The sequence below is a fragment of the Myodes glareolus genome, chromosome 26, assembly GCF_982192425.1.
Source record: "Myodes glareolus chromosome 26, mMyoGla1.1, whole genome shotgun sequence".
Classification (NCBI taxonomy): Eukaryota; Metazoa; Chordata; class Mammalia; order Rodentia; family Cricetidae; genus Myodes; species Myodes glareolus.
This window is the reverse complement of record NC_142051.1, coordinates 43,024,567-43,044,566: the sequence shown is the minus strand read 5'-3', so window position 1 is coordinate 43,044,566 and position 20,000 is coordinate 43,024,567. Positions and strand designations below refer to the sequence as shown.

The window sequence follows — 20,000 nt, the reverse complement described above, 5'->3', positions numbered from 1 at the left end:
CATCAACAGCATTTTCATATACATCATCTAAATATATTGGGAAGACAGCTCGATGCCAGTATAAAAAACAACAGTCACACTGTGTTTGGACTCTACAATATAAGGTAATAAGTAATTAGTGGTACCCCTCAACAACATAAAAGAAAGACTTTATGTACTCTAAGGGGAAGAAGTTTGTCTTCCTCATTGTACATTCTCTGCATCACTTCACCCAACATTATTACCAAACAAAGTCATAAAACTAAGTATTTTTCAAATTGAGCAAAGGTGATAAAACATTTTAATACCCTACATTATCAAAATTCTGTACATGCTTTAGTTTTAAGACTGCTAAAAAACTCAAACTATTAAAGAGATGTTTAAAATAAATTTATTTTCAACATTATCTGAAATAATACTGTATTACATGTATAACTTACCTGTCTCCAAAATAAAAAACAATTTTAAAAGACCTTGGTATCCCTCGCAGTCTGTTTTCTTAGCTCTCCAACTTCTGTGCACTCAGCTCTCTCTATTAAGCACCAGCTCTGACCTCTGTCAGATAGGGGCCAGCCTGGGACACACAGCCAGGGCTACACAGTGAGACTCAGTACTTTTTTTTTTCTTAGGTCACTATGACCAAATAAACCTGACACATAGAGCCTACAGATTGTCTCTGCTATCTAATGACTAACTCCTTACAGGAGAAGAGAATTACCCCAGGTATCTTATAGTGAAGGTCCATACTTCTCTCAAGGACTGAAAATTAAATACCACTAACTACAAAAATATCAGCTTCTCAGAACAGCAAAGAAAATTACGAACATTAAATGATAATTGTGCTGTAACGCGATAGTTCAACCGTATCAAAAGTGCTGCATTCACTGTCCCTTCAGAAAACCTACACTCATTTAATGAAAAAAATTTAGAAAAGCATCCCAAGCACCTGCAAAAACAAGCCTTCTTCAAGTCTGTCTGGCCCAACGGCTGGTCTCTGAGACAGCACTTCCAAGTTCATCTCCAAATGGAAAACTACAAAAATTGGTGTGTCATAGTCTTCCAGTGGCTTGCAATGAACAAAGCTTTATTACAGAGCAGCAGTTTGAATGTCCAGTAGTGACACCAATAAAATACCAACAATTTTATTATTGTTAAAGAACCTGCCAAATCCCCTGAAGGACACTGTTTAGTCTCATGTAAGGCAGTTCTTCCAGAGGACTCACGCTTCCTGTGAAAGCAGAGTCAGGACAACGCTGTAGCACAGAGGCTACAGAGGAACTAATGCTCCCTGTGGAACTCACTCCTGTTCCTGCTGCCAAAGAGAACAAGAGCTGAACGCGGTGGTACAGCCTGTGACCTCAGCACTGGGCAGCTAGCCTGGGCCACAGAGTAAACTGGAGGCCGGGAGAGGGGTATTGAGGACGAGGAGAGGGGGAAGGCTGTTCTGTAGCCCGGGCTTTGATGGGCATCACACACCCAGCTCTACTCACCGCTCTCTGAGCTCACTGATAAGATCCAGCTTTTTCATGACCACTTGAAGGGGAAAGAGCTCTTCGTCTTTAAAGGTTTTCTATCAGCGAGAAGGGAAAACACGAAGTATAACCACAATAAGGTCAAATTTCTTAGAATAATAAATGAACTGTAAATCTCAGACCTCCTGTTTATTCCATGAATCAGAGTAATAAACTTACCATTTGTGTGCCAACACTTAATGCCAAAGAAACAATAAGTCGCCGTTGCTTTGTACTTGGTCCATTTAGGGTGTTTTCCGCCAAAACAAGAGCAGACAGCACATCAAGACGCTGTTCACTATACTTTTTGTCTGAAATTACTCTTTTCTTAAAGATCAAACAGAAAATTATTAAGTTTTGATTCTAACACTGCTAAGTTCCAAAAGAAAAAAACAGTTCTCTATTCTGTTCTCCCTGGCACACTCAGGGGAGCAGAGCTCTCAGTCAGCCCCGTAACTGCCTCTCAGCACTGCCAGGACAGTGGCCGTGGGGCTTAAACAGTCACAGTCATCTAGCAAGAATGAATTCCAAAACTGAGTCTCCAAACCTTCCCTTCCTGCTCATGAAATTAGCTGCCAATGAAGATTTAGACACAGACAGCCCTCAACTCTCTGCACTTTACAGTGATGTAGACCCAGATCTCACTTTCAGGAGAGCACTCAGTAAGTTCATGACCACCCAAGCAATCTGAGCACATTTAAGGTGAGCCAGGCTGAGTGCTGAGGCTATCAACACACACCCTGCATAAAGAAACGCCTGTATTAGTCACTCATGGTCATTTCCCAGACATTATAATTATTCTCTGGTACAATTCAGGTAACCCTAAACATTACAAAATGCAATGGATAAAGCACTATAGAAATAACACATTGCAGGAACAAAATAAAGAGGCTAAATCAGGAAATGTGGATAAAACAGAAGAACACTATAGTTTAACTATGCCAAGTACAGAGAACACAGTAATCTGCATACCTTGGCTACAGCAATAGAATTAAGAGCCTGATGCTGAAGGTGCTGGGTTATGTGTGACACTGAGTCCGCCACGACCATACTTCTCCTGTAGAACATATGCTCTATTGCCTAAAAGAAACAAAAGGAACTCAGGAAAAATTAATTTAAAATTTACAAGCAAAATCATTAGAGAAAACCTTCATGATGCTAAGCAAAGGAAATCTGTAAATGGACTGATGGGGGCAAATATCAAACACACACAACACCCACTACCTGAGGCTGCCGAGATGGTTCAGTCTTCAAGCGCTTGCTTACCTCAAAGGCATGAAGAACCAAGTCTGATTTCCCACATCTAGGTAAAAACGCCCAAACATGGGCATGGGGGTACAAGCTTACACCCCCAGTGCTTGGAAGGCAGATAGGAGGATCCCTAGAGCTTGCTAGCCTCATTTGTAAGCCCTAGGACCCTGTCTTTAAAAAAAATAAAAAAAAAAAAAAATCAATCAGCCGGGGGCAGTAGTGGCACCCAGGCTTCATGACAAACTAAGCTTTGGGACAGATGGTTTCCTCTAACTGTAAATTACATCAGGGAGTAGCAATCTGAGCACATTTAAGGTGAGCCAGGCTGAGTGCTGAGGCTATTAACACACACCCTGCATAAAGAAACGCCTGTATTAGTCATTCATGGTCAATTTCTCAGCATTTTCTTTCAATTTTAAGTTTCCTTTCTCCTGTCTGTGCTGACATAACCAAGCACGCTCTCCTGTTCAGCACGGACTTACCTTGAGAAGCTCAATGAGCCTGCATAGTGCCTTCACTGAGGTTTTGGTCATAGGCTTCTGCATGGACATGTAGAGATTCATTGTGGTTTTAATGATGGTACTAATACTATATGCATATAAGAAGCCCTACAAAAGAAAATAAACACTGAGCACAATCACAGGCTTCATCCAGACTTTGTTCTCTATGCACGTATGCAAACCAATAACTGATATTTCTATTTATTATTTTATGTGTCTGTGCAACACATGCATACCATGCCTACAGAGGCCAGAGTGAGTGCTGGATCTCTTGGAACTGGTGTTATACGCAGTTGTGAGCTGCTGGGGTTAAACATGGGTCCTCTGGAAGAGCACAGTGCTCTTCTCTGAGTCATCTCTCCAAACACTAAGTCCCTTTAGAAGTCAATTCCTAAGGAATCAGAACTACCCTTCCTGACAAAACACCACACTGACTTTCAAAACAGCCCCTAACAGTTCCTTGGACTATCAAATACCAGACATTTGCACTGTTGATGCGGTGAATCCCAGCTTTTAAACGTCTTCACTTAAGTAAGAAAACCTCTGAGGAAAATGGTGTGCGTGTGCCAGGACACACCTGATAACTCATCCTCCTCTTCACTGCTGACACCAGAGCAGGGAGCAGAGCGAGGACTGAGACCTGAGAGGAGGCTTCCTTTACACAGGCACACAAAGGAACTTCGGAGCACCAGGACCACCCATCTTCCTCTGCCTAGACCAGTGTTTCTCGCGGCCATGTCAGACATTTACGCTACGATTCATAGCAGCACTAAAACTACACTTGTGAAGTAGCAGCAAACTAAAGTTAAGCCTGGTGGTCCCCACAGCATGAGTGTCACAGGGCCACAGCACTGGGAAGGACCACTGCTCTAACCAATCCCCACAGTCCACATCTGTCTGCTCATCCACCTTCTGTTCCTCATTCTGTTTGTGACAGAGTAAGTCTTCTGAAGCTTAGAAGTGTTTTGGAAACTCAGAGAAATAAGAGTAAATAATAAACAGATGGTGGATGAGATTCTATATTTAAACTTTTGTGTACATGTGTGCAGGTATGTGCAGAGGCCAGAAGAGGTCACTGGATCTGCCGGAGCTGGAGTTACAGGCGGTTGTAAGCTGTGAACATAAAGTTGGGTGGTGGAATCTGAACTCAAGTCCTCTGGAAAAGTAACAAGCTCTTTTAACTGCTGAGCCATTTTTCCAGCCCCTCACATGTTTCATTTAAATCTACAAAGGGTTTAAAACTCCATATTCATTTTTTTCTTCAGTTTCTTTTTAAATTAAAACAAATTTTCATACGATATTTTGATCATGTTTTCCCCTCCTCTAGTTTTCCCCAGGTCCTCCTTAGCTTCCTCCCCACCCAATTTATGTTCACTCTCCATCAAAATTTTTTTTTTAAAAAAAAAAAAAGCCAAAACAAAAAAGCACAATCATGGAGTTTGTCAACTCTGCCCAACTACTCCTGAGCACGAGGCCTGCCCTGCAGTGTGGTTGGTATTCCCAGTGCCACTCACTGGGGAAAACTGATTTCTCCTTTTGCCAGCTGGTATCAGGGACAAACAGCTTCTCGGCTAGGGTGAGTCCTGATTCTACTTTGCCATCTCCGTGCTGGGGCTCCCTCTGGGGGAAACTACACAGGTCTTAGGTGTCACAGTGCCACGGTCTTGTTCTAGTCTCCCCTTCATCAACCCACAATACTACACTCTATTTCTCCTTCCTGGGGAGGTCCTCCTCTCCCGCCCCGGTACCTGACCTCTGTGGTTATTCAGACTGTAGAACACATACCAAACATTTAAAAGCTCGCAACCAAATAGAAGATAAAATATACAGTACTTGTCCTTTCGGGGGTCTGGGTTACCTCACTCAGATCATTTTTTTTCTAATTCCAATTATTTATCTGCAAATTTAATTTTTCTTAACGGCTGAGTAATAGTCCATTGTATAAATGCACCACGATTTCATTTCCATTCTTCTATTGGGGGGTCTCCTAGGGTATTTCCAATTTGTGGCTATTATGAATAAAGCATCAATGAATACAGATGAGCAAACATCTCTGCAGAAAGACGTAGAGTCTTTATTCCCAAGAACAGGGTAGCTGGATCTTTAGGGAGATTAATTCCTAGCTTCCTGAGGAACCACAGTGATTTTCACAGTGACTGTACCAGTTTCCACTCTCACCAGCAGTGGATGACTGTTCCTCTTTCCTGGCAGCCTTGCCAGTACAAGCTGTCACTTGTTTTATTATCTTGGCCATTCTGAATAGAGTAAGATAAAATATCAAAGTAGTTTTAATTTCTATACCCGATAGCTAAGGATGTAGTACTGTTTTGTTTCTCAGCCATCCGCACATCTTTTGAGGGTTTTCTGCTTAGTTCTGTACTCTTTTTAATTGGGCTATTTATTTTCTTGAACCTCAGTTTTTAGTTCTTTAGATATTTTAGGTATCAACCCTCTATCAGATTTGTAATTAGTAAAGATCTTTTCCCATCCTTTAGGCTTTCACTCTGCTCAGATGATGGTGTCCTTTGCTGTTCCGAAGCTTTTCAGCTTCCGAGGTTCCGATCTGTTGGTTACTAGTCTTTGTGTCCTGTCCAGAAAGTACTTCTTGTGCCAGTGAGGTCACGCCTACTCCTACTATCTCTTTCTTCAGATTCAGGATAGCTGGTCTCATGTTGAAGTCCTTGATCCATTTGTAGTTGAGTTTTGTGCAGGAATGAATGAATGGGTATGAATCTGTTTTCATCATTCTACATGCAGTCATTGCTTGGCCAGTACCATTTGTTGAAGAGACTTTTGTTGTTTTTTTTTCGGTGTGTATTTTTGGCTTGTTGTTTAAACATGAGATATGCATAGGTATCTGAGTCTTCAATACGACTCCACTGATGAATGTGTCTCTCTTTATACCAATATCACACCACTTTTATTAACACAGCTCTATAATACAACTTGAAATCTGGAATGGGAACACCTCTGACAGTTCTTTTAATACTCAGGATTGTTTTAACTGTCCTGAGACTTTTGTGTTTCCTTTTGAAGTTGTTTTTCAACTTCTGTAAAGAATTGCATTGAAGTTTGGGTGGGAACTGCACTGAAACTACAGACTGCTTTTGGTAGAACGGCCATTTCACAATGTTCATCCTGCCGATCCATAAGCATGGGTAGTCTTTCCACCCTCTGCTGTCTTCAATTTCTTTTCTTCAGTGTCTCAAAGCTTCTATTAGACAAATCTTTCTCAAACTTGGCTAGAGTGATCACAAGATACACGTTTGATGTTACTGGGAAAGGTACCGTTTCCCTTCTTTTTCAGTATGTCTGTGTCTCTGTAAATAGGAAGCGTACTCATCTATGGGTCAATTCTGTATCCTTCTACTTTGCTCAAAGTGTCTATCAGCTGTAGGTGGAGTTTGTAGAACCTTAACTCTGGCTCCATTCTTTCCTGTTGCGTCCTCCTGGCCTCCTTTAGCTGTTCTGCTGCTCTAGCGAAGACGTCAAGTGGTATACTAAGTATGTGTGGTGGGAAGTCCTTGTCTGACTCCTGGTTTCAGGGTAAATGCTCTGAGTTTCTCTCCATGTAGGTTGGTGGTGGCTGTGGCCTTGCTGCATATTGGCTTTATTATTAAGCTGAGGTCTGTCCCTTGTACCCCTAGTCTCTCCAGACTGACCATGAAGAGGTGCTGGATAGTGTCAAAGGCCTTTTCTACATCTAAGGAGGTGATGGTATGGTTTTTGTCTTTCAGTCTGTTCGCACAGTGGATTACATTTATTGGCTACGCACACTCAACATCCACGCGTCCCTGGGATGAGGCCTACTGATCATCACAGACGATCTTTCTGATGTGTTGTTATATTCTGTTTGCAAGTGTTGTACTAAGAATCTCTGAACCTACATTCATAAGGGAGATTAGTGCATAACTTTTCTTGCTGAGCCTCTGTGTGGTTTTCTATATCAGTGTCCCAGATCCCGTATTTGTTTTATGAATAAGCTGAGGAGGACTGGTCTTCACTCTTCTTTGAAGATTTGGTACAATGTGCTGAATCCATTTGGCCCTGGGACTTTTGTGTTTGATTGGAAAACTTTTAATGACTGCTTCTATTTCATTAGGGGTAATAGGTCTGTTCAAATTGTTTATTTCATCTTGATTGAACTTTGGTAAAAGACTCATTCATTTCTTTTAGGTTTTCCCATCTGGTGAAACACAGATTTTTTTTTTTAAGTATGTCTTATGATTCCCTCCCCTTTGGTGGGAGCCTTAATGTATGCAATTCCTGGTGCCACTATCAACCCATTCATCTTAACTGTTTGTTATTTTTTGGTTTTGCTTTTGGGTTTTTTTGTTTGTTTGTTTGTTTTTTTGGTTTTCTGGTATTTTGAGAAAAGCTTCTCTGTGTAACAGCCGTAGTTGTCCTGGAACTCGCTCTTTAGACCAGGCTGGCCTCGAACTCAGAGATTCACCTGCCTCTGCCTCCCAAGTGCTGGGATTAAAGGCGTGCACCACCACCACATGGCCATTCATCTTTAGTTAATGACAGGATAAATAACATATTATGATGACCATTCCTATTAAGAACCATTAGGAAAGCTCATCAAAACTCAGTGTAAAGACGCACCATGTCAAAGAGCTACCAAGACCATAAGGAACTGAGTGGTCAAGACCTGGGAAGAGAGAGATCTAGAGCTGGGAACCTGACACCTGGGGCGGTTTCTCCAGAGCATCTGCCTCACACAGACGAAACACAGAAACGTAGGCAGAAAGTGACTGACGGTGCAATCAAATCAAAGATGTGGGCTAAGGAAATGGCTCTGCGGGCACAGTGCTCATTATGCAAGCACAACGACTCAAGTTCAAGATCCCCAGCACCCATGAAAAAAGTCAGGCACGGTGGCACTTGTCTATAATTATAGCCTGAGAGTCAGGTATCTCCCAGGGGGCTAGCTATTCAGCTGGTCCAACTAGAACAACAAGCTCCAGGTTCAGAGAAAGACTGTCTCAAAGAATAAGGTGAAGTGTAACTGAGGAAGACAGTTAATATCAAGCTTTGTCCTCCTTATGTCCACAGAAGCAAGCACACCCACACGTATACACACACATACACACACACACGTATACACCTCCCCCACTGCTTACAGGAGATATGCATTCCATGTAAGAAGCTAGAAAGGTTTTGCATAAGGATCAGTAAAGATACACCATGTAGACATAAGCTAAAAGAAACACTGCAACTATGTTAAAATCACACAAGAGCTCTCCAACAAAAAGCATCACTAGACATCAACATGTACAGCTGCTTCCTGGTACGGAAAGAGCCCCAAGAAGTAAATGACAAACCTTCCACATGCTCAGCACATGCTCTAGCTCTGGAATACATTCCCAGTTCCCAAGCAGACATTCTTAGTGGGAAAAAAAAAATCCATCATCACTAGGAAGATAAACAATTCCAAACAGTATGCACTTAACAGCACAGTATAGAAAACAAAACCTGACAGAACTAGAGATATTATTTGCAGGCAAACCCACAAAACAGTGGGACATTCTCACAGAATTCTAATCAGAGAATACAGACCAAACCATTAATAAAATCTTGTCTTGTAAACACTACAACTGACAAATGCACATGGGGTGTTTATCAAAGCTATACAAGCCAGGTATTGACACTTTCAAAACAGAGAAATTATCCTAACTCCTGAAAATCAACAATAAAAAGATGAAGTAGGGCCTGGCACAATGGCTCAGCAGGTAAGGGTTCCTGCTGCCAAGCCTGACAACCTGAGTTCAACACCTGGGACCCTGTGGTGAAGCAGAACCAACCTCCACTGGTTACCCTTCTTTCCACATCTGTACCGTGACCCCTAAGTGCACACACACACAAGATAGATACATGGAATCAAAAAAATATAAAAGATAAAAGAAATCCTCATGTATCTGGAAAGAAAGAAGTATCTTTTGCTGTTTTTCAAGACAGGGTTTCTCTGTGCAGCCCTGGCTATCCTTGAACTTGCTCTCTAGACCAGGTTAGCCACACTTGCAAGAGATCCACCTGCCCCGCCTCCTGGGTGCTGAAATTAAAAGCGTGCAGCACCACCTCCAGGTTTATAACTACCTTTTAAACACCCAAAGGGCACTGTCAAATGGCTTAGCAGGTAAGGGCAGTTGCCACCAAGCCTGACGGCCTGAGTCTGAGCTTCAAGACCACATGAAGAAAGGAGAGAACAAACCCCACAGGCAGGCCTCTGCTTCTACATGCACATACGCTACCAAACACACAATAAATTAATAAAAAAACAATCTAAATGTCAAAGTTAAGTTACAATAAAAATGTTTAGGTATTTTGAACCAAAATGATCATTTAAAGTACAAACTTACAGGACTCAGCTACAACGTCCTGCTTACAAGCTCAGAGCTCTGAATGGCTGTGTTGGCACAAAACAGTTCCACAACCGCTCAGCGAGGAGTTTATCTAAGGTTTATTTACTTGGGGATAAACTCGCAGAAAGAGTAGCAGCGATCTGCAGTCCTCTGTGAGCGCTGGAAACTGGAACTGAATCCAGCAGCCAAGAGGCACGAGCATGCTTTTTACCTGTGTTTATGGTAGGTGAGACCATGACCAAAGTGGGCTGGTATCTTAAAGGCTTCTGACTGAAAAAGTTCCCACAGCATGGCTGCACTAGGAAAACTAAGGAAGTCAACTTCTGTGGTTCTTACGATGTCTTTTATTATTATTATTTTTAACTCTGTGTGTGTGTGTCTGCATGTGTATGTATGTGTGTGTGCGCGCACATGTGCATGGGTAAACAAACATAAATGCCAGGGGCCAGAGGCACAGGTGGTTCTAAGGCACCATGTGGGTGCCGGGAATCAAACTGGGGGCCTCGGCAGGAGCAGCCAGCGCTCTTACCCACTGAGCCCACTCTCCAGCCTCACAATTTGTTTAAAATACAAAAACACACCCCTCCCTTTCACAGCTGTGTCTGATTGTAACTTCTATAAATTAAATTCACAAAGAAATTGTACCCAAAAGATTCTAAGTAAGAAAATGTGACTACCTGTATAAAAACATTACACCTATTGGTGAGGTCTTCAGCAAATTTATCCATCCTCTGCTCTTTAGACAACATAGACTCCATTTTCATCATCCATGAGCTCACAAAGACGTAGTAAGACTGCACATCTCTAGCAAAGGAAAACATTGAGGTTACTCAGAACACAAACAAAAATATTTCCATTTCTTACACTGATAAAAGTAAAAGCGCTCCTTCCAGCCATTATTGTAGGTTTCTGGCCTTCAACAGAAATTCTATATGCGTATGCAAGTTACTTAACCTACAGATATTTACTGAGTGCCCATTCAAGTCAGGCACTAATACAGTACTACTATATTGAGAAGACAACGGATGAAAACCCTGGCTCCATAGAGCTTATATTCTAGAACAGAGATATGCATAATAAATCAATAACTAAAGTAAAAGCAATTTTAAAATGTCTGGTGATAAATGCATTTTGTGGGGAGGGCCAAGGTCTTGAGCGGTCCTATAATTTTAAGCAGGGTAGGTAATTACAGCACACTCACAGTGTAGGTGATTTTGTGCCAAGACGCAGATTAGTAAGTAAGATGTGCAAACATGTACGAGAAGAGAATTTAAGGAGTGTGAGTGACAAGTGCAAAAGCCCTGAGGCTCTGGGAAAGGTTCCCAGCTCGTTTAGGTAATAACCCCCAGTGTGGCTGGAGCACACAGGGAGGGGGACAGAAAAGCACAGCAGAGGTAGAGGGCCGGTGGGAGAGCAGGGAAGGGCCTGGGAACAAACAGCCTTGGGGAAAGCATGACCTTCAACCCAAGTCCCTAGAGAAACCAGTGGAGGTGAATGGTCACTGGCTCTAGCTGGTTTTAAGAGGATCACTATCACTTTGGCTGTGTTAATGATAAGCCATCTTGAGGATGACACCTATGGGACAATTGTAGTAATACAGGAGAAAGGACATCTTCAACAGTGCAATTAAGAGCAATTCCTGCTCTTGCAAAGAACCTGAGTTCAGTTCTCAGCACCCAGTTGGCAGCTCACAACTGGAGTCACAACTCCAGCTCCCGGAGATCAGAAGCCCTCTGTGACCTCTGTGGGAACCAACACAGGGCATACAGTGAGACATATATAAATAATGTTTTATTTAAATAATTTTTTTAAAAAAGTATAAGTATCAGAATCTGGATTTAAAAGCTAATTTGAATGCTCACACTACACCAATCACTGTTCTAAGCTTGACACAAATTAGCTCATTCAAACTCAACATTAACCCTATGTAGCAGTTAGAAAATTCAGGCCCTTAGCAAAGGGCTTTAAGCAAAGTCTAAACATACCAGCCCCCATGCCTATGACAGGGACTGAAGCATTCTGATTATCATCATTTGATCCCCTGCCCAGATAAAGCATACCTGTCACGTTCCCAAGTTACAGGTGCCCCACTCCCTCCTCAGCCACACAACATAAGTCGCATATTAACTAAGTCGGCTTCCTCACCACTCAACACCTCCTCTTCCCTTGGAAACCTTTAAAGGTAGACATCCTACAGTACTGGCTACATGTTAATAATTCCCCTGCCTGAAGAACCTTTCAATTCAGTGGGCCCCTCGCTCTCTAATCCCACCACTCTCTGTGTCTCCCCCCTTCTTTCTTTCCCTAACACCTAACTGTAGGGACTATGCTCTCAATTTTACAGAGGCTAAAACTGCCACACAAATTAGTATGCCCATATCAGACAACTCGTAAACAGTGGAGCCAAGATTAAAACTCAAATCTGGGATCCTTTCCCATCACAAAGACTCAACAACAGATCCTGGTCCTGTCTACTCTTCAGGATAAATCCCAGCAGCAAACAAGGGCAGGAGGAAGGGAGGAGAGCAAGAAGCAGGGAGGTAGAGAAACAGGAAAGGAAGAGACTCATTGTCAAATGTTTGGCAGGCATGTCACATGTAATCCCCAATTCAGGAAACTTGAAACAGAAAAAAAAAAAAAAAAGAATTCTGACCACGGAAATACATAGTGCTCAATCAGCAGAGGTTTCTGTCAGTTCTGCTGCAAGTCTTACAGCAAGATGGCAGCTCATCATTGTCTCTTAAGGATAAAAAAATTGAAACTGCTTCCGGTTTTAGCTTATTTTGTTGTTGGGAGAGGGCATGGGGATACTTTTATTTGAGAAGGGTCTAGCTATGTAGCTCAGGGCAGCTTTGAACTGTTTATGTGACCCACAGTGGCTTCAAGATTGCAGTGCTGGAATGAAAGGAACATACCACCTTACCTAGCTGCTTCAATTTCAGAAACTAAATTGACAGAATATAAATGGGCAAGCATCTTACCAATCTGTTAGCTCCATTTTCCAGTACAAACGGGAGAAATACTAAGGAAAAATAATCCTCCACCCAGTAAAAAGCAGTGTCAATATCTATCAACTGAAGGGTTCACCAAGGCTCAGACCTCCAGCCCCCTAAGGGCAGCTCTTTTCTGGTATCAAAACGAATCCACCATCAGTAAAAATGTACCAACTGTGGCCTGGGGAGTCAGCTGTCACCATGCAGCTTTCTCTTAAGGGACAGGACCCCCATGTCTCATGTCACTACGGTGAAGTCCTGGTCATGGAGCGCTACACTGACTTTACAGAAATGTGTTTGAAACAACAAAGCTTAGGGGCAGCTGGGGTAGTGGAGCACTCCTTTAATTCTAGCACTCAGGGAGACAGAGGCAGGTGGATCTCTGTGAGTTCAAGACCAGCCTGGTCTACATGCTGAATTCCGAACAACCAGGGCTTGGCAGAGAGACTGTCTTGCAAAAAAAACAAAAAACAAAAAACAACAACAACAACAAAAAACTCAGGTAAAATTTTTCCTGGTAAGGGGTCTTGAAAAAGAAAACACTCAATCTCCACCTAAAACATCCTTCCCACTGCCTGCTGGGCTCACAGTCATCCACACGGCCACAGAACACAACCCTAGTGTGTGAGTTCAGCAAGCTCACGTGTCTAATCCAACTCTCCTCACCTACAAGAGTCAGGGTGACGCTGAGAGAAGCCATGACACTTCCGACTTAAGAGCTGGACTGTGTGGTTCTGCCATCTGCTGTTAAAACCTCAAGTTTAATCTCGATATTCCAAGATTTCTCACAAAATGGCAATACCAGGAGCACCAATTACATGGGGTTTCCTTATTTATTATTCCTTTCCTGGTTTACAGTAAACACGCCATAAAACTAGGTTGTTTATTATTTCTCAGCTGTGAAGACGGGGCCAGCCTACATGACACAGTGTAATGCCTTCTACAACATGAAAAGGTCCAAATGCTGGCAACTACAGCGGTTATTATCTGACATCTTCCCCATCAAAGTCTCATGTAGCCTTCTAGAGCCTTCCTGAAGCTGAATGCCTCAACATTCAGAGACACACATTTTTAGATTTCTCCAGAAGCTGCAGACTCCTCATGGCTTTAGGAGAGAAGACATGTTTCCCAGTCACCACCCAGCTCATTTCAAGACCCACAGTTTGTCACCCTCTTAAAAGGTGGAGCCTCCTGAGCGCCATCTTTAGCAACACAACAGGCGGACAGACACAGACACACAGACACACACACCCTCCCTCACTCCCTCCAAACATCAGTTAGCCCACTATAATCTAAAAAGAAGTCGATGCCAACAGACACAATGACACACACCTAATGCTTAGGAGGCTGAAGCAAGAGGAGTGGCAGAATTTGAGGCCAGTCTGGGTTTTCCAGAAAATATCAACCAAGACAGCAAGATCCTGTCTCAAAAAGGAAAAAGGGGAAAATCAATGAAACTCTGAAAGTACCAACTCCCATGGTGGAGATAAGTCTGTAAACAGGGCACTGCTTCTTAATATAATCCAAGTTTGTACTAGCATTTTAAACAACTCCATCACTGCAGAAAAATAGTAAACTTTTACGAGGTAAAACACCAACAACTTTTTCTGGGTTTGTTTTGTTTTGTTTTGTTTTTTAGCATACTGCTACTAAAACTTGATATCTGCCTTTCTGCTTAGACCCATATCATTAATCTAAACGGAAACCTTGTCTCCCCAGTGCTGGTTCCTGCCCTGAGCAGAACTGCATAAGTCAGCTATTTTTGTCAATGACCTATGATTAACCACAGGACACCAGAGTCCGCAGATAGCTTAAGAGCTATCAGGTATGCTGGACATTTGTCTTCCTTTCCCTTGTGCAGCAGAGGCCCAATTTTAGCCAATCATCCATTTCTTTCTTTTTTATTGTATATGGGGCGGGGGGGTTTAAGACAGGGTTTCTCTGTATTGCCCTGGCTGTACTGGAGCTCACTCTGTTGACCAGGCTGGACTCAAACTCACAGTGATCCACCTGCTCCTGCCTCCCAAGTGCTGGGATTAAAGGCGTGTGCCACCACTGCTCTGCACCAATCATCCATTTCTATTGAAGGTGATAAGATGCATGACTGACACAAGGCCAATGACAGAATACTGTTGCATTCCAATTATACTATATCCATGCTAGCAATGTACTCAAATTAGAAGACATAGTTAATTACTGAGCTGAGTGATGGTTAACATTGGGGCTCTTTGTATAATTTTCTGTTTTATACATTATTGAAAAGGTATGTAGTAAAAGATTAAAAATACACAAATAAAAGGACTGAGGATATAGTTTGGGGACACGCTTGCCTGGGTTCAATACCTAGTATCACAGTAGAAAGTTAAGTCTCAGAGAAAAAAAAAAAGCTGTCTTTCTAGAAGCAGGACTGAATTACAGAAAAGAATTGGGTTAGAAAAAAATTCTTTTAAATTTTAGCTTTTGGGACTTTTGATATCTGCACACAAAGCATAAATAAAAAGATAGTTCTAACCTGGGAGATGGCTCAATAGGTAAAGGCACTGCCACCAAACTTAATAATCTAAGTTTGATACATGGAACCAAATAGGCAGAGCGCACGCGTGCGCACACACACACACACACACACACACACACACACACACAGTCTGAGACCAAGCACCCACCACCCACATAGGAGAAGAGAATGGACCCCTGTAAGCTACCCTGTCTTTTACACATGCACACCTAGACACACTACACAAATTAATACATGTGAACACCAAACATTCACCCTGGAGACTGCGGAGTGTTAGTGAGAACATGTCACCTTGTGGACTCGAGCACTTTCAATACAGGACACCCAAACATTCCCTTCGCAGTTACGTCATGGAACTTACTTGGTAAGTGACTGAGCTTTCTGCTGCAGGAAGGTGTCCCTGTGTATTTTAATGGCTTGAAGACTTTTTCTGTCTAGAAGTTTGGCAGCTGCTGGCATTTTATGAATCAGAAAATTATCAGGAAACCAAATAATATTGGCAGTTAAAGTGATGGCTGGCACCTGAAATGGAGGTAAAAGGGAAACATTCTAGAATGTAGGCCCAACAATACTGAGCTGAGTAGTGTTACAATTCACAGTGAAGGAGATCCGAGACAAAATAACTATCAAGTATCCTTTCCCCCAATGGTCGTAATATAGAAAGAATGAACGCATTCCTACAGTTGATGGTGAGACAATTTTATTCTGACTATTAACACAGATTTCACAATAATTAGTAATATATAAAAGAAGCAAAATGAAATTCAAATTTCATGACTTTAATCTATTGCCAGGGCATACTAATAAAATATGAACAACCTTAAAGATAGTTACAACAACCTTAAGGGTCTCATAGTCTGTTATTATTTAATAGTACTACAAAGCTTCAGTTGTGAAACCAAGTCAAACCATGGAAATAGCAAAGACAAAAATAAACAATGTAACATTTATACTTCACTAGTCAGGAAGGAGGGACATGAGATGGCAGAGGAGGAGGGAGGCTTCACCATGTGGGGAGCACTAACAGGATGCTAGTGGGACCAGGGTGTGGGTGCACGCCCGTAAGCACTCAGGAGGCTGAGGCAGAAGGACCGTCACCATGGACTACAGCACGAACCTATGATGACAGCTTCCCAGCTCTATTATTCTAACACAGTTTTATATTTCATAAAAGGTAACATTCTTTTTTCATAACTTTATTAGCACTTTTATTAGATAGCTAGCTTTATCGAAATTTACATCACAAATTGAAAATAAAAAGTTTCAAGTTCTTACCTTCTTACAAATGTCCAATAAAGACTTATAAAACTTTTTATCAACAGTTCGAAAAATTTGAAAATGCAGTACAAAGAGCCCACAAATTCCAACATACTTGTCTCTCTGGTCAATTTCAGAAGGCTCACCTTATAAAGGGACAACAGAAAAACAAAACCAACTACAGGTAAATCGTGCTTTTAAAGACAAATAAACTTGATAAACACTCAAACTCAAAATTTACATTACCAAGTTTGGCTTCCACGTTTGCAAAAATTGAGCGAATGCTATGTGCAAATTCTTCTGCAAAAGTGCTGTTTTTCGACACAGATATTCCTCCATTGAGGGAATCAAACTGCTGTTCAATACAGGCCTAGACAAGAAAATTTGGAGAGAAATTCAGTCTCTCAGTAACAAACGAGCAAACACCTAGGTAAGATGAACCACATGGTACTCATTTTAACTACATTGGGTCTCATGCTCTTTAATATTTAAATCCTTTGACGAGGTATGTGTATGTACTAACCGTGAGCACCATCACACGACACTTAAACCCCAACTGAAGAGATCTGAGTCAAGCAGAGATGAATAGAAGGGATCACTGCTGATGTTTTGCAAAGTGGTAGGATTTTTGTTTGTTTGAGAAAGGGTCAATGTAGCCGTGGCTGTCCTAGAAACCGTTATGTAGGCTAGGCTGGCCTCGAACTCAAGGATCTGTCTGTGTCTGCCTCCCAAATGCTGGGATTAACAGTGTGTTCCACCACACCCAGCAGAAAGCATTTTGTAAAGTTTGTAGGTATGTTATGCTTACACGTATGTCTCTGCACTACATGCATGTACTGCCTATAGAGGCCAGAAGAGGGTGTCAGATACCCTGCAACTGAAGTTACTGAAGGTTGTGAGCCACCACACGGGTGCTGGGAATCAAGCTCAAGTCTTCTTCAAGCCAATACTGCTGAGTCAGCTCTCCAGCTGCTACACCTTTTTCTAAAGAGCACCCTTTAGGAGCTTCTGTTCATTTATTTATTACAATTCCTTTCTTAGCGTTTCTTCTCCCCTCCCACTTTGGAGGAGCCCAAGTTGTCCTCAGATTTATAATAATGCTGCTTGAACTTCCCAAGTGCTAGGAGATAATGGGTATAAGCCACAATACCCAGCTCCTAGCAACTCTGTGTAGAAATGTCCCCAGAGCCACAATCCCCAGCTCCTAGCAACTCTGTGTAGAAATGTAGCCAGAGGGAAAAAAAGGATCTAAGAGACTGATAAACCCATTTTAAAAACCAAGAGCTGGGGTCCATCTGTTAAAACTGTAATAATGTAAAACTAAACATAACTGAAGCAGACAGGATAGAATGAAGTATCATCTCTGGCAGGACACCACCCACTGGGGTGCCGACAACCTGCTGCTTCTGTACCGTCCACACAGGGGAAACTAAAAAGTGGTATTTCTAACTAATGTTAGCTGCTTTCAATTTAGAAGTCATGCATTTGTGCACATGTACTGAGTGTAGAGAAATTAACTAAGCTTTTACTTGGCTTTGCTGTGGGTTTTGATTTGTTTGTAGATCTGGGGATTAAATCCAGGACCCTGAGCATACCAAAGTGAGCGCCCCATCACTCAATTGCATCCCCAGCCCTTCAAATTTTTAATTTTAAAAATCCCAATCTAGAAGCTAGTAACAAACATAATATTTAATGCAAATAATTATGTCTTAGATTTTAAAATCCTTAGATTTTTGTCTTTATTTTTAAAATGGGATCTCATTATGTATCTCAAAATGACCTAGAATTCACTTTGTACCTCAGGCTAGCCTTGAAGTCCTGGACAGTTTCCTGTGTGCTGGGATTATAAAGGTATATCACCACACCTGATTCAATTTTATATTTTTGCACAGTTTAATTTTAAAACCCTCATTATAAGTAACTTTTCTATTTTGTTTACTATTAGACACTGAGTTTTACTTTAATATACTAACAATTAATTTTTGTATAAGTCAGAGCACTTTCTAAAGAAAAGAAAAGAAATGTCAGGCAGGCAGGGGTGGCACACTCCTTTACTCCCAGCACTCAGGGGGCAGAGGCAGGTGGATCTCTGTGAGTTCAAGGCCAGCCTGGTGTACAGCGTGAGTTCCAGGACAGCCAGGGCTATTACACAGAAAAACCCTGTCTCAAAAAAACAAAAAAACAAAAAAAGAAGAAAAGTAAAAAAATTCAAAAGTATTTTACAAAAGTGTCCCGCTGTAATTTGGAGCTGTACCAACCTCTACTTACCTGGAATATCATTCCATCAAGTAACTGCCCTTCCAACTTCAGCAAGAACTTTTCAAATGGCTTTAATTTTTCTTCCTGAATCCCAAATTTTGAAGGGTTGTGATGGACAGACTTCAGTAACCTTGTAGATTTAAAGAAAGAGCTTACATCTATATAATAAATTCTTAAAAGCTAAAAATATTTCAGGATTCCAGAAAATAAAATTTTGTATTTACTATTCTTCCTCGGCTTTCCATGTTGGAAAACATGGATGGAGCCATGTTAATAAAATTCTTATACTTTTTATTGCCTTATATTCAGCCTATTGCTCTGTATTAACCAAATATTCAGTGACAACTTGTAAACTAAATAAAAATTTAAAAGAGTGTTCTAGGGTATGTAATCAAATGAAATGAAATGCAAGGCAGAAACTTTCACTTGCACAGAACCCCAAGGGAAACCTGTAAGCATTCTGCAGCACTGAGCATGCTCACACACATCTCTCTCATAAAGGCCCATCTAACAGCGGGGCTGACTGCCCTCATGAAACTACTGGACACCACAGGGCTGGACAAACAGTTCAATGATTGAAGAGGGGAGCTGCTCTTGCAGAGAAAACCCAAGCCCAGTTCCCAGCGCTCACATCAGGTGGCTCACAACATGGGACTCTGGCTCCAGGAAATCCAGCTCCCTCTTCTGGCCTCTCTAGGCACTGACCCATGTGCGGACACACATGGAGACAGGCAGACATAAACACATACACACAAATAAAAGTAAATATTAGACATGAATTCCTTTTCATTAGAGATCCCTAGGTCTTGTTAAGAATCTGAATAATTTGTAACTGTTTAGTTTTACCTAACTAACACATCAGCTGTATAAACTGTAAGTATTTTAGGTGGCATACCTTTTGTACATGGTCCAGTGGTCTTTCAGTGTGACATGATTGTCAACAATTTCATCCAGGGTAAGTAAAACTGTTAGCAGTTCTCCCAAGTGCTCATACATAGTCTGTCAAAAAACCTTTAATGATTATCATTTAGTCACTAGTTAGAAGTCTCATGTGAACTTTTAAAGAAAAACACATATGGGTTAACTATTAAATTAGTGAAAGGAGGCACCAATTAGCTTATTAACTACAGTTCTGAGCTTCAAATGGTACTAGCCTAAATAGAATATATTTTATCTACTATTTCTTCCTTAATTGTGATGCTGCAGATTTGTAAACTGACAACAGAAAATCTGCAGATGAACACTGCCGGGAAAAACTACAAGAGACAGACCAGAGTAAGAGATGCCTTGACAACCGCATGGACAGAGGGAGGATGAGAACAGGGTGGAGATGCTAGCACTGTTACACTTCTTAATCACGCAAATTCCAA

General features: G+C 41.6%; 1 protein-coding gene across 1 annotated transcript in view; it reads right to left on the bottom strand.

Moving 5' to 3' along the window:
• Washc4 (WASH complex subunit 4) overlaps positions 1-20,000 on the bottom strand; it is a 54,335-nt gene that overhangs the window by 22,831 nt on the left and 11,504 nt on the right. The window contains exons 9-19 of the mRNA XM_085683275.2: positions 19,526-19,629; positions 18,640-18,760; positions 16,618-16,741; positions 16,390-16,517; positions 15,476-15,636; positions 10,284-10,410; positions 3,224-3,349; positions 2,463-2,570; positions 1,671-1,817; positions 1,470-1,549; positions 1-92 (exon numbers count right to left, since the gene is read on the bottom strand). The exon at positions 1-92 is cut by the window's left edge and continues 14 nt beyond it. Coding sequence (XP_085539401.1) covers positions 1-92; positions 1,470-1,549; positions 1,671-1,817; positions 2,463-2,570; positions 3,224-3,349; positions 10,284-10,410; positions 15,476-15,636; positions 16,390-16,517; positions 16,618-16,741; positions 18,640-18,760; positions 19,526-19,629 — 1,318 coding nt within the window. The remainder of the gene's footprint in view (positions 93-1,469; positions 1,550-1,670; positions 1,818-2,462; positions 2,571-3,223; positions 3,350-10,283; positions 10,411-15,475; positions 15,637-16,389; positions 16,518-16,617; positions 16,742-18,639; positions 18,761-19,525; positions 19,630-20,000) is intronic.